The sequence below is a fragment of the Microcaecilia unicolor genome, unplaced genomic scaffold, assembly GCF_901765095.1.
Source record: "Microcaecilia unicolor unplaced genomic scaffold, aMicUni1.1, whole genome shotgun sequence".
Classification (NCBI taxonomy): domain Eukaryota; kingdom Metazoa; phylum Chordata; class Amphibia; order Gymnophiona; family Siphonopidae; genus Microcaecilia; species Microcaecilia unicolor.
In genome coordinates, this window is record NW_021963055.1 from 86,066 (window position 1) to 100,752 (window position 14,687).

General features: G+C 45.5%; 1 protein-coding gene across 1 annotated transcript in view; it reads right to left on the reverse strand.

The window, feature by feature from the left end:
- The window catches only part of LOC115458852 (TOX high mobility group box family member 2-like), a gene marked incomplete at its 3' end in the record, with an annotated part of 179,877 nt that overhangs the window by 19,453 nt on the left and 145,737 nt on the right, over positions 1–14,687 (reverse strand). Inside the window, exon 3 of the mRNA XM_030188688.1 lies at positions 3,483–3,572. Within this exon, the coding sequence (XP_030044548.1) occupies positions 3,483–3,572 (90 nt within the window). The remainder of the gene's footprint in view (positions 1–3,482; positions 3,573–14,687) is intronic.

Consider the following 14,687-nt stretch of genomic DNA (forward strand, 5'->3'; position numbering starts at 1 on the left):
CCCCGGTGCCCCCCCTTAGCTACACCACTGCTAGTATCATCCCTTATCGTTCCCTATAACGTTTTTGGTCTCATGCATTACCCCAATGGTCTCTAATTGTTCTCATACCTCACACTAACATGATCAGCTTTTGTCTCACCTAGAATGTAAAAGTATGCAGGAGACACTTCATACAGGGTGAACAAGTGCGAGACAGGGTGGTGGTACTCTGCTTAGAAGCCCACTGTCAACTATACAATAAAAATAATGGAGCCAATATTTAGCTGAAAGGCATCTGGATAAAGATATGCAAACAACATATTCTCAATGCCTTAATCTGGATGCTTGAAAACATATTTGGATAAGTCAGTGCTCTTAGGCATGCTCTGCCTGCAACTAATTTACCAGATAACTTTAATTGGACAATGGTTGACTATCACTGCAATGTAACTAAAGTTTGAACCCACCCTGCCATGTCTCTGATTCCTTCTCTTTTTAAATGGATAGCCTCAAATCTCAATGTCTGGTCAAAGGTTAACTGGATAAATCCTTCCGAATACTGACCCCTTCTCTCCACCCTCCCCCACCCCCGACACACACATTTTAGACTACACTTGGCTATCTATTTTATAATAGGTGTCTTCAGACCTAGGTTACCTATTTTTAGCCTAAAGACATGAGGAACATTTTAGAAAAGATATTCAACTCAGAATAAGACCATCCAAGTCGGTATGTTGCTTATGGACATCCATTTCCCCATGTATTTAGAACAAAATGTACATCGGCAGATCCTGTTGAAAAATGAATGAGAAATGGATGTCCATGGGCTGGTTACATCCAGAATGAAGATCCATTTCACAAACTGAAAGGTCCAAACTATGAACGGGGCAAAAAAAGGGACGGGGACAGAGGAACGTCAATGTAATAAAATGGCTACATAGACGTCCGTGTGGAGGAGGAGCCTAATGGTTAGAGTAATGAGGTAAGGACTAGAGGACCCCAGTTCAAATTTCAGTGTGGCACTTTGTGTGTGTGGTTTTTATTTGCTTTTTTTTTTTTTTTTTTTTTTTTTTTAAATTGTGAGCCCTTCAGGATCAGAAAAATATCTACTGTGACTTCTTTAATCCTTCCAGTGGAGAACTGGTCAATCAGAGCACCTTTCTCTAACCTAGACGTGCCACGTACCAGGTCTAAATAACATCAACCATTTTTTTGGATATAGACATCCCTTTTCCTTCTGAAATCAGAGTTGGATGTCCATATTTTGGCTCCCTTCTAGTCCTGCCCAAAACACGTCCAATTTCCCCTTGCCATAAGGATGTACTGCGGTTTTAGACATTAATAAAGTAAGGGCCATAGGCACCTATATGTCTGTGTAAAACTAGGGGAAAAGTGGCAGAAATCATGCCTAGATTACGGTTGCAGACATATATCTGCTTGGGAGCATGCACATATTTTCACATATAAATTATACTTTAGAAAATACATTGTGAAGCAGCAAAACCCTAAACTACATCTCCCAGAATGCATTTTCAGTCCCAGCAGTGAGAGCCCAGGGGATAGGCAAGCTGGCCATATACCGTCTCTGACCACAAGAGGGAGGGAGAATGAAGGAGCCCAGTCCCCCTGGACCCACAATCAGTGTATCATGCTGCCCACCTGTAATAGGGAGGGGTGGGGTGAGAAGCAGGAGGAGGGATTGGAGGGATTGGATGGAAGAAGGGGGTTAATCAGGCAGCTGAGCAGGGAGAAAAAACCAGAAGGGAATGGGAGCTTGAGTGCCTGGGGAGAAAAGCACCTGAAGGTTTGAAACTATATTTTTTTGGAAGGTATTTTGAGTTAAACCCTGTTTAAAGAATGAAGCCTGTTTTCTTTTGGGAGACCTGTTTGCTGTGAGGAAACCCTGACTGTTGGGGGAGGTTGCTGGATGAGTTACAAGCCTGGTTCTCCCCCAAGCTGCACCCTGATTATTTTGGAAGGACTATGTGGAATCTGAAAGACTTGTTTGGGCAGGAGGGGGGAAACCCTGCTTGGAGGCAAGTACAGATTTTGCTACTGACTTTGAAAAGGAGGGATTTTCAAAGGACTATTGCAGCCCTTCAAGAAAGGGGCAGAGACTTTGTGTTTGCTGGCTTGTACACTAAGAGAGGCAGAACAGCCCTGCCGGGAAAGCCCTGACCCAGGGCTCTGGACTGAAGTGTTTGTCATTAACTTGAAAAATGAATATTTTAAAGTATCCACTGGTGGCAATTTGTGGAGATCTGTCTATTCGTGGGAGGCGGCTTCCTCCCCCCACATACTGGAACAGCGGGCCTGTTTACAACATGCATAAAATCATAAATGTAGTAGCTATGTACCAAATGAAGGAAAAAAAATGCTTTGTGGCTAGTACCAGTCTGGTAAAGAAAATGAGCCGATAAAGTAGCCTGAGCAAGACTGCCCTGTAGACTGTTCTTACATTGCTTCTAACAGAAGGACTGAAAAAAAGCTGTAATGATTTAACCAATAACCAAACAGACTCCACAAAGCTTAGAGTCGGATGGGAATAGCCTGTTTGTTGGGCTTATGAATATACAATGACATTGACAACACTTCTGAGAGCTCCTCAAACCAAACACACACTAGATCAAGCCAGATGAGACTGGACTTTTTATGATCAAATCAAATACTTGGGGTTCCTAAAATCTAACCAAAACAGCAGAGGTGGTCAAGGGAAGGAGCCACCAAAGAAATCAAACATCACATTTACAGAGGAAAGACCTGACTTGACCAAGTTTCAGCTTACAGCCTGAATCAAGGGTCATCCAGCTCTCAACAATTAATACATGTGGTCAACTTTATGGTCACTCCTTATGCACGTCTCAATAGGATACTAAAACAACCTTCTGCTACTGAGATGTGTACAAGTACTGACCATAAAGTTGACCATGTGTGTATTTATTGTTGAGGGCTGGATGACCCCTGATGCAGGCTGTAAGCCAAAACTTGGTCAAGTTGGGTCTCCCCTCAATAAATTTGATGTTTGATTTCTTTGGTGACTCCTCCTTCCTTTGACCACCTCCGCTGATTGTGGAGGTTGTCTTTCCTAAAACCTAACCTACAGTTCTCCACTAAATAAATAGATCAGTGACTGCCAGTAGCCGGACTCAGGATCCTCAGTAGCGGGCAGCTATGTCTTTTGCTCCCAGCCTCCAAGTGTTGCAATGGCTGAGCTGAGTTTGGGAGGGGGAGGGAATAAAGAGTGAGGGGGAAAGCCAGGGTACTTGCAAATTAAAGCACATGGTAACGTTGTCCAATATTAGTAAAGGTAGTGAGGGCTTTCTAACCAGCATTATTTATTACTGGAGTAGAAATGTGACTCCTGCACTGGCCGGGGAAAATTAGTATATACTTTTTTTGGTGTGGTCTTTGGGGGGAGGGAAGGGGGGAGTCATTTCAACTTCTACTGCTTCAGTGTAACAACCGTCATTCGATAAGAATAATACTTTCATTCATCTACTCACCCCTTTGGAAGTTTTCATGGAGTCCGGATGCCAGACGTGTGGTCCCAGGCCATCCACCCCAGAGGTGGATGCATGTATGTTTCTGAAATACTAAATTGTACAGTGGATTGGCATCCTGTTTGGATGTGCGCTACATAAATTAAAAGTATTCTTACAATTACACTTCTGCTCATGTTCCTATGAAAAGACTGAGGGATAAATATTCAGTTGGTGGCAGTCAGTGGGGGTTTTTTTTGTCCACCGCTGGGGTTACACGCCCAGATACTCAATCCCAACCCATTTCCGGGCTCCGGCTTGAATATCCAGGTTTATACGTCCGGCTCTCTCTTATACAGTTAAGTGCAATATTCAGCACTTAACCACCTGAGCGAAACTGGATAAAGATAGGACTGATTTGTCCGGTTAAAGTAGATGGTTAGGTGCAGAATATCAGCAACGTATCCGCATTAAGTGTGGACTCCATCCCTGGACCACCCACAAAATATCTGCTTTCCACTATAGTGATCTGTGGTCATATTCAGTAGCACTAACTTGTCAACGGACAGCCCCGTACAATCGATTTAACTGGCCAGGAGCCTCTCTTGGCTGCTTAAATGGCTTTGACTATCCACCCGTGAGCTGTCCTGCTTCTACGATGTGTGTACAAACCAGTCCTCACCTCGACAAATATTTGCTGTAGTAGCACCTAAGCATCTGGATAACCACATGTTCTGGGGCCCACGGCTTTCTCTGTAGCAACTGATAAATAATATGATATCACATTTCTGCTTAACAGTAAGTAAAACTGCTGACTACCCACCTAGAGAAACTACAAAGAAATATCCAGCAGCATCCTCAATGCTAATAAAAAAAATGTAAAAACGGTAATAGCAAACTCGTGGTAGTCACTTGCCGGCCAATGCAGGCTTTTCTATACCTGGAATAACATGTATAGAACGTTTGTACATTTGGGAAGCTCGCCAGGAGCCCTTGGCCTGGATTGTCCGCTGTCGTGGACAGGATGCTGGGCTCGATGGACCCTTGGTCTTTTCCCAGTGTGGCATTACTTATGTACTTATGCCCTAGGCAACCTCCTAGTCTTGCCTAAGGTTGGGCCAGCCCTGTATCCCTATGTGCGTCATGCTTGTAAATCTGAACTCTGCATTTGCAGAATGACACTTAGGCAGCCTGGTTCTATTTATGCGAACGAATGCTAGTATTCGAAACATTTACAAATGTGAGCATCTAGGTCAGTAATGGCGAACCTATGGCACGCGTGCCACAGATGGCACGAGCACTGGCCGTCGCCTCAGCTAGTTCCAGCCCTCCGTCGTCCCTCCCACCCACCCAGCACCAGGCCTTCCTCCCTCCCACCTGGCACCAGCCCACCCGGCCTCCATCCCTCCCTCCGAGCATGAAATTTGAAAGTCTTCCCTTGTCGGAGTTAAGGCGGCGTCAGCAGTAGCAGCGAAAAGCAAGCTGCTGGCTCAGCGCGCCTCCTTCAGCCTTCCGTCTCTCAAGCTCTGGTCTCGCCGCCTTAACTCCGACAAGGGAAGACTTTTAAATTTCGTGCTCGGAGGGAGGGATGGAGGCCGGGCGGGCTAGTGCCGGGTGGGAGGGAGGAATGCCTGGTGCCTACTGCTGGGTGGGTGGGTGGGAGGGAGGGAGGCAGGCCTGGTGCTGGGGTGGGTGGCCGGCCTGTCTGGTGCCTGGTGCTGGGTGAGTGGTCTGGTGCTGGGTGGGAGTGCTGGGTGGGTGGGTGGCCTGATGCCTGTTGCTGGGTGGGAGGGAGGGAGACCGGCCTGGTGCTGGGTGGGTGGTTGGGCAGGGGGGAGAGGAGGGTGGCTGGACATGGGTGGATAGAGGGGAGGGCAGGGAGGAGAAAAACTGCACATGGATGGAGGGCAAGAAATGAAGAAGAAAGGAGGAAAGTAAAGAAATAAATGGAAAGGAAGCCTGGAAACGGAGTTAAGAGAACAGGACCAATCACCAGACAACAAAGGTAGAAAAAAATCATTTTATTTTCATTTTAGTGTTTGGAATAGGTCGAATTGGAGAACTTACATCTGCTGTCTTATTTTGCACTGGGTATACTGGAGCTGTAACAGCTTACAGAAATGATTTATAATGAAAAAAATCATGTTATTTTTTTCTCCTATACTAGTATAATATTTTCAATGATGTCTGCTTATATGCGCCATGGCTGGAGTAAGGGGTGTGGCCATCATAGGGGTGGAGTCATGAGGTGACCCCGCCCATAATGAGTTAAATTGCCCTGTTGGCACTTTGCGATAAATAATTAGATTTTGGGTTGCTATTTGGGCACTCGGTCTCTGAAAGGTTCGCCATCACTGATCTAGGTTATACGATCGGGACCAAACCGAGCTGGAATGGCACCCTGTGTGACACACCCCCTTGTGGCTCCATCCCACCCACTGTGCTGTTGCCAAGACAATGGATGGGTAGAATTTTGATGCCCCCACCTCCCTGGGCCCTGTGCAGCTGGCCCTGCTTGCACAGCACTTGGTACAGTCCAGAACAGAATTAAGACGTACCAGTGCTGCTTCACCCTGCCTCAGTTTTAGCCTCTCTCTTTATACATATATATATAATCTGGACAGGTGTGGAGGGGTAATCATTAAGGTACACTAAAAGTTGGGCTTTTATCACATCTTAGTTCACCACGGAGTCGTTTGTTGTATGAGGGCTAGACCCATGAATCTACTGCTAGGGGTCTCTGGTACCATTTTGAACTCAGAGCTGGCAGGGGCAGAAGGAACTAGGAATTGCTCCTTCCTCAAACCCATGGACACCAGGGGTCCTATGGGAGCATGGGGTGGGGGTCTTTGTGGGAAAGGCAGTCCTCTTGTGGGGAGGGGGGTAAATGTGATAGAGGGGATATATTTTTGGAGTGGCTTTGGGGAGGGGGGATAAGGGGAAATTAAGCTTTTCTGCCTGGCCCTTTAAGATGTAGCCCAGGAGCATCAGGTTGTGTGTTAGCTGCCCGATGCTCCCGACTAATAATTCTATTTTTCCTGGAATAACACAAATTGTGGTGTTCACTGCAAGTTGCATTATCTAATTTTTTACATATTAATGAATTGTTTTGCATGGGTTTGTCTGCTTTGCACCTCATCGAATGTATCCTACAGCATCTTATATAAACACTAGTAAAACATGCCCACTTCTCACACAAATGAAACGGGCGCTAGCAAGGTTACCCTCCGAGTTCCAGCTTGGCCCCCCTCCCTCTCCTCTGAGTTCCAGGCTCCCCTCTCCTCCGAGTTCCAGGCAGGCCTCCCTCCCTCCCTCTCTCTCCTCCGAGTTCCAGGCCCCCCGGCCTGAATTTAAAAGTTCTTACCTCGGGGTCCGGCGGCAGCAGTGAAAGTTGAGCAGGCATGGCGCTTCAGCCTGCCTTCCCTTCTGTCTCAGCTCTGCCTCTGGTCTGGTCCTTCCAGAAACAGAAAATGAGGGTGAGACCAGAGGCAGAGCTGAGACAGAAGGGAAGGCAGGCTGAAGCACCGTGCCTGCTCAACTTTCACTACTGCCGCCGGACCACGAGGTAAGAACTTTTAAATTCAGGCCGGCAAGCAGGAAGGTGAGGGGCAGGCAGAGGACTGGGAGAAGAGGGCGGGCAACGCAGGTTGGGCTGCCACTCGGAGGGGAGAGAGAGAGAGAGAGGGAGAGGGAGGGAGGGCCTGAAACTCGGAGGACATGGGGGGAGGCAGGGGGGGCGATTCTCCCGCGATTGTATCCTCACCTCCAACGTTCTGTGGCTGGCTGGTGCTGGTTTCCCTTCCCTCTCATTGATCCGCCCTCTGATGTCATCACGTTCAGACGCGAGGGTGGACCAATGGGAATTGTGTTACGAACCCAGGCATCCAGACGTAGAACGTTGGAGGTGCAAATTATTATATAGGATGTGTTATGGTAATATTTCAATTTACTGGATTTATATCCCACAATCACCCGAGTTGGCAACTCAGTTTTATGTGGCTTACATGAGACAAGCAGATACACACAAGTACAGGTCAAGGATGCCATTCTACATATGTTAGGGGGCAAATAACATGTATTATAATAGCCGTAACACACCTTAATAACTACCTCCTCTCCCTTTGTGAGTTAAGGTGCCGAGAAGTAATGAATAAGCAATTATGCGTTCAATATTGGTTCCAATGTTAATTCTTCTCTTCGGAAAGCTTCAAGCAATTTGCAAAGCCAGTGCTCATCACAGATGGCCACTGAGTGCCCATTCCCAAACTGAACCACAGGACGATCGCTTTTCATCTTAACCTGCTAGTGCTGTTGCAAGTGAATTCAGCTGGGTATAAATTTAAACAGACTGGTGCCTGCCTTCAAGTACAGAAAAACAAAGTATATCTGTGGGAAGAAACTACAGAATCATGACCACCACCAGAGAGACCCGCTGGCAAAAAGTCACTAAAACTGACTATCAAGCTCATTTTCAAAGCACTTAGCCTCCCAAAGTGCTTTGAAAATATGCCTCTATATCTTCAATTATCTGAAGCTGCTTTAAACCAATGGTATAGCTCTGGGGGGCCATGCCCCCCGAAAAATCGGCTGTTCCATTAAAACGAGCATGCAGTGCATGGCGCACTGAAAACAGGAGAGGAAGCAAGTGCGAGACCAGCACGGAACAGATAAACGCTTCAGCTGGCGGGGGATGGGGACCCCCACCAGCAAAGGTATCTTGCGGTGGTGGCATCGAAAGCAGTGGGAGAGGGGCGGTGGCTGGGGGAGGTGGGCTAAAATGTGCCCCCCCACCACTTTGGGCTCTGGCCCCCCCTCCCGCCGAGGTCCGGCTATGCCCCTGCTTTAAACTATGTCTTGAGAAATATCTGGTCAAAGTTGCCAATTATTATTTCTGAAAATGCAGATGAAGAATTCCAATCACCTGTTGTACCAGGCTTTCCTGATGAAACAAGGATCACCACCAAAGAAGTGAGGAAGAGGTTGGGAACCAAAGGTGGCTACTCTGACCTCTGTGGGGAGTAAATTAATGGAGATGCTTCTCAATCACAGGACAGGGCGGCTTTTGGAGTCCAATGGACTACAGGACCCAAGACAGCATGGTTTTCCTAGAGGTAGGTCTTGTCATGTGAATCTGATTGATTTTTTTTTTTACTGAGTGAGCAGGGAGTTGGGTTTAGGGAGAGCACTGGATGTGGTGTACTTAGATTTTAGCAAAGCCTTTGACACAGTTCTGCTAAGGTGACTGTTAAATAAACTGAGTGCCCTTGGTATGTGTCCTAAAGTGACTGACTGGGTTAGAAACTGGTTGAATGGAAGGCGAAAAAGGATAGTGATAAACAGAGTTCACTCTGAGGAAAAGAGTGTTACCAGTGGTGTGCCACAGGGATTGGTTCTTGCTCTAGTTTTCTAAAAACATTTTTGTAAGCTATATCGTAGGAGGACTCTGTGGTAAAGTTTGTCTCTTTGCGGATGATACCAAAATCTGCAATAGGGTAAATACACCCCTGGTGGTGTGGATAACATGACGAGGGACCTAGCAAAGCTTACAGAATGGCCTAGAATTTGGCAGCTAAGATTTAATGCTAAAAAATGCAGGGTCATGCATTTCAGCTGGAAAAAACACAACAGAGTGATACAGAATTGGGGATGGAATACCTTTGTGATAATCTTCAGATGGACCAACAGGTAGAAAAAGTAATGGATAGATACTTGAAAGATGAGGACTCCATGGGCTCAAATGGAAGCTTCATTAGCGATGCAAGAACATTCCAGTTCACGAGGCACCTGTCAGACCACTGGTACATCAAAAATCCCCTTCATGAATCACAAAATTATTAGATGGTGCAAATCCCAAGCTCTGCCTAGGAGAACATAAGCTGTGGACTGTGCTGAGATGCAACTCTGAGAGATGTTTGCAACCTCAGTTGATAAGGAAGATGTAGGTAGTGTGGTGTTATCTGTTAGCAAAACACCGGACTGAAAATCATTTAAATGCATACGAACATCTGATGAAAGGTTTTGTTGCTGCCACCAAGATGTCTCGCATTGGAGGTTGTAGACCCAAGGTGACAACCAGGCACTGCTCAGGAAAAAAGCTGTCCTAAGTTGTACCACTCAGTTCCATGAGGAGTGGCTGAATATCACATTATCCGCATAGCCAGCAGCAGTCAGTGGTCTGTATATGTACTCAGCATTACCACTTTATTTATGTATTTATTTTATTGCATTTGTACCCCACACTATCCCACCTTTTTGCAGGCTCAATGTGGCTTACAGGATGTTAATATGATATAGTCATTACATAAACTTAGATACAATCGATAATAAGCTGAAGGTAGATGAGGGTTTAGATGGAAAGGTATTAGGTAAGGTCGTGTGAGAGGTGTTTTAAAGCACTTGGGTGGTAAAAGGAGTGATTTGTTCAATTAAGAATGTCTTTTGTAAGCCTTGTTGAAGAGATGTGTCTTCAAAGATTTACATAAGTACATAAGTAATGCCATACTGGGAAAAGACCAAGGGTCCATCGAGCCCAGCATCTTGTCCACGACAGCGGCCAATCCAGGCCAAGGGCACCTGGCAAGCTTCCCAAACGTACAAACATTCTATACATGTTATTCCTGGGATTTTGGATTTTTCCAAGTCCGTTTAGTAGCGGTTTATGGACTTGTCCTTTAGGAAACCGTCCAACCCCTTTTTAAACTCTGCTAAGCTAACCGCCTTCACCACATTTTCCGGCAATGAATTCCAGAGTTTAATTACGCGTTGGGTGAAGAAACATTTTCTCCGATTTGTTTTACATTTACTACACTGTAGTTTCATCGCATGCCCTCTAGTCCTAGTATTTTTGGAAAGCGTGAACAGACGCTTCACATCCACCTGTTCCACCCCACTCATTATTTTATATACCTCTATCATGTCTCCCCTCAGCCGTCTCTTCTCCAAGCTGAAAAGCCCTAGCCTCCTTAGTCTTTCTTCATAGGGAAGTCGTCCCATCCCCTCTATCATTTTAGTCGCCCTTCGCTGCGAAAGTTGGTTAAGTTGTCCGTGGTTTTTAAGGCCATGGGTAGTGCGTTCCATATCTGTGTGCTTTTATAAGCAAAGGTAGTAGCGTATGCCTGTTTGTATTTGATTCCTTTACAGCTGGGGTGGTTCAAATGGAGGAACTTGCGGGCTGATCTTCTGGCATTTCTGGGCGGTAAGTCTAATAAGTTTAGCATGTAGAGTGGGGCATCTGCGTGAATGATTTTGTGTACGGTCGTGCAGATCTTGAACTCAATTCGTTCCTTGAGCGGGAGCCAGTGCAGTTTCTCTCTTATGGGCTTCGCACTTTCGTATTTGGTTTTTCCAAAGATGAGTAGGGCTGCGGTGTTCTGGGCTGTTTGGAGTTTTTTAATGGTCTGTTCTTTACAGCCTGCGTACAGAGCGTTACAGTAGTCCAGGTGACTTATCACTAGTGATTGTACGAGGGTGCGGAAGATGTTTCTTGGGAAAAAAGGTTTTATTCTTTTGTGTTTCCACATCGAATAGAACATTTTTTTCTACAGGGAGAAGCACTGAATGTACGTAAAATATTGCCTGTAAGATTTAAATATTGACTCAGATATTATTGGCTCACATCTGGTACCTCAAGTTCCACAAAATATTTAAATAGAGCTATTTATGCCATGGTATATTTAGATTTGACGCGTCACTGAATCAGAGCTCCCTTACAGTGAAAGCTGTGGAAAAAGCCACACTAGCTTATCCACACCCAGTCCCGAGGTCCCTAAAGAGCCCCAACATATAACCCTTAATGCTTCTCAATTAAGAACAACAAACTCTGCATCCCGCCACATGGCGACCTCTGGGGGACCTGCAATGTCCTCATTAGTCATTTTCTTATTGAATACAGGCCAAAACTTGCAGACTGGACCCCCAGAGGAATCGGTTTTGCTGTATTTATTACATTAACCGGCATAATTATGTAGAAGGTTTACAAATGCAAAAGAATAAAATAGGGAACTTATTGCAACCTGTCACTTGTTCCAAATCATTTCCACTCATTTTTTTTTTTCGTAGCTTTGCAGATGAGCAGGTCCTGATTAAAGGTACAGTAGGATTAGCCATATTAAAATAATTCCAATGTCAAAAACAATTTTGGAACATTGTTGTATCGATCGAATAATAAGGATACTTCAAATGGGGGGTGGAGGGGGGGGGAGAGAGTTAAAGAACACAAGCAAGAAAAATATATCATTGAGAGGCCCCCACTGTTTCCTGGAATAACAGACCTGTTATTTGTAATTCATGGTTCTATGTGAACTGTTTTCATTAGTCTTAATAAAGGGCCACTTTGAATGGGCTCTGTCGGAATTGCCACGCGGGAACTGCTATCGCGGCCCGAAGAGATTGAAGCTGAAATAATTCCAGTAATGCCACGAGGTACACCTAGCATTACTTGGTGAGAAACAATAACTATTATCGTGGTTATTACTATTATTAACTACTGTGGTATTCCCTCTTTTTCTTTTACCAAACCAGCAACGGTGCGTTTTAAAGAATTTTAAGATATACAAGAGAAAGGAACGGAAAACATTCGAAGGCAGATTCCTCTCCTTCCTTCACATTCTCTTTCCCCCCCTTCTCCGTTTTGAAAATTGCCTTATCCAGTAGTGAAATCCTGTCAAGTATAACTTCTTATTATGGTGTACAGTAATTTTATGAATTCAGTGGGGAATGAAATGCAATTTTTTTCAGACCTGTCTCTATTCATAATGACCAAGTCAAATTAATCATCACAAATAATACTCGTGTGTCAGCCATTCAAGAGATTTTTTAATAGAATTTTTCTGATTCATGTCTTGCAGTAGATCAGATCAGTAGGGGCTACAGCACTTCTGAAAATCAGTGCAATTATGTTTTCCCCGCTGCTTGTTGTTTCCCCAAGAATAAAAAAAATGTCATTGTGAAAGGAAACATACATAAACCAGGCTGAAAAACAAGAATGCAGGTGCTATTAGATTTCATTCTTCTGCTGGGATCAGACTGGAAGCTGCTCTCTACAAGGAACAGATGGAGGCCACCCAGTCTCCTTGTTCTAGCGTTATCAGGGCACGCACAGCGCATTAGAGAGGTCTACTGTCCGAGACCCCAAACTGACACCCAGAAGAGGTGGCTTAAAACGGTACTTTGTGAGACTAAACGACCCACTAGAATTACAAGAACAAGGCAAAACGTTAAGTCTCAAATGTGGAGTAACAGCTGTGATTGAGGGGGTTTCTATCAAGCTGCATTAGGACAACTAACCTACATTACCTGCCCCTTAAATGAGTTGTAAAGGGCTGTAAATGCAGATTGTGGTACACTAATACAGTGTTATTTAGGTTACTCTGCATTACATAAATGCAAATGCATGTAAAGCAGCTCATTACTATGTAAACACTATAACGCGGCTTCACTGAAAGCCATGCTATGGCCACCCGGGACCATTGGGCCACCAAGCCAAGTCCCGATGCTCCCAGGCCACATTTTAAAGTGGCAGCACCTGAACAAAGGAATACTGCTCAGTGTGCCGTTCCCCAAGCCAAACCTCTCCTTGAGTCCCCCCTCCAACCTGAAGGCCCCCCTTAGTGGTAAACCCCCACCAGAAGATCCCCTCCCCAGGTCTACCTTAGTAGAATCCCTGATCCCTAGTGATACAGGCAGCACCAATCCTTAGTCACTCCTGCTCCTGCCAGTTCCCTTCTTCCAAAATGGCCTCGGTGACTCCTGGTAGTAGGTCTTGCAGTACTACAGCCAGGGGTCACGTTTCCATGTAGCCCTTACGTTAACAAGGCCATTGAGTCAAACAGAATAACAATTCTGAGAAACATGGAATCCTTACAGATAGAAATTCCATGTGTGAACAGACAAGAGAACAGTGTTGGAGGTAATACTACCATCTGCCTTATGTGACTAGGGATTTGCTCCTGCCTCCACTATTAGAGATTCTGGAGACTGGTCCAGGGGGTGGCTATGCAGAGAGTGGGGAAGTCCTTCTTGGGGGTTCCTCCTTTATGCACCAGCCCTTTATAAGAAGGTTCTCTGGAGCATCAGGTCGTGTCTTAGTGGCTTGATGCTCCAGGGGGGGAAAAAAAAAACCCAACAGCTTGTGAGTTTGAACACAAGTCGATTTATTCATTTACCATGGCATTTACTAATCTGCAGTACTGAGTTACCTCAGGTTAGTGACTCCTGTAGTAAATTAAGTGATAGAAAGCTGCAATATTTTCCACAGCTTAGTAACTCCCCCAGCCCCCCCCCCAAAAAAAACTGGGTGTCTGGCTACGCCCCTGGAGTGTAGGAAGAGAGAAGCAGATATAGAACAGCTCTTGTCAACTTGGGACATTGGGTTGCAGCCGTTGTAGAGTGAACGCATTTTATAGGTAAATAGCCAGCATGGAGACTTGAGATGAGGAGTTACATTTGAGGAAGATGCATCAAGCAGCTGAAGTCTGTAGTGGAGAAAGAGGAGCAATGAAGGGACAGATTTTGGCGATATTTACTACTACTACTACTACTACTATTTAACATTTCTATAGCGCTACAAGGCATACGCAGCGCTGCACAAACATAGAAGAAAAACAGTCCCTGCTCAAAGAGCTTACAATCTAATAGACAAAAAATAAATAAAGTAAGCAAATCAAATCAATTAATGTGGACGGGAAGGAAGAGAGGAGGGTAGGTGGAGGCGAGTGGTTACAAGTGGTTACGAGTCAAAAGCAATGTTAAAGAGGTGGGCTTTCAGTCTAGATTTAAAGGTGGCCAAGGATGGGGCAAGACGTAGGGGCTCAGGAAGTTTATTCCAGGCGTAGGGTGCAGTGAGACAGAAGGCGCGAAGTCTGGAGTTGGCAGTAGTGGAGAAGGGAACAGATAAGAAGGATTTATCCATGGAGCGGAGTGCACGGGAAGGGGTGTAGGGAAGGACGAGTGTGGAGAGATACTGGGGAGCAGCAGAGTGAGTACATTTATAGGTTAGTAGAAGAAGTTTGAACAGGATGCGAAAACGGATAGGGAGCCAGTGAAGGGTCTTGAGGAGAGGGGTAGTATGAGTAAAGCGACCCTGGCGGAAGATGAGACGGGCAGCAGAGTTTTGAACCGACTGGAGAGGGGAGAGGTGACTAAGTGGGAGGCCAGCAAGAAGCAGATTGCAGTAGTCTAAACGAAAGGTGACAAGGGTGTGGACGAGGGTTTTGGTAGAGTGCTCGGAAA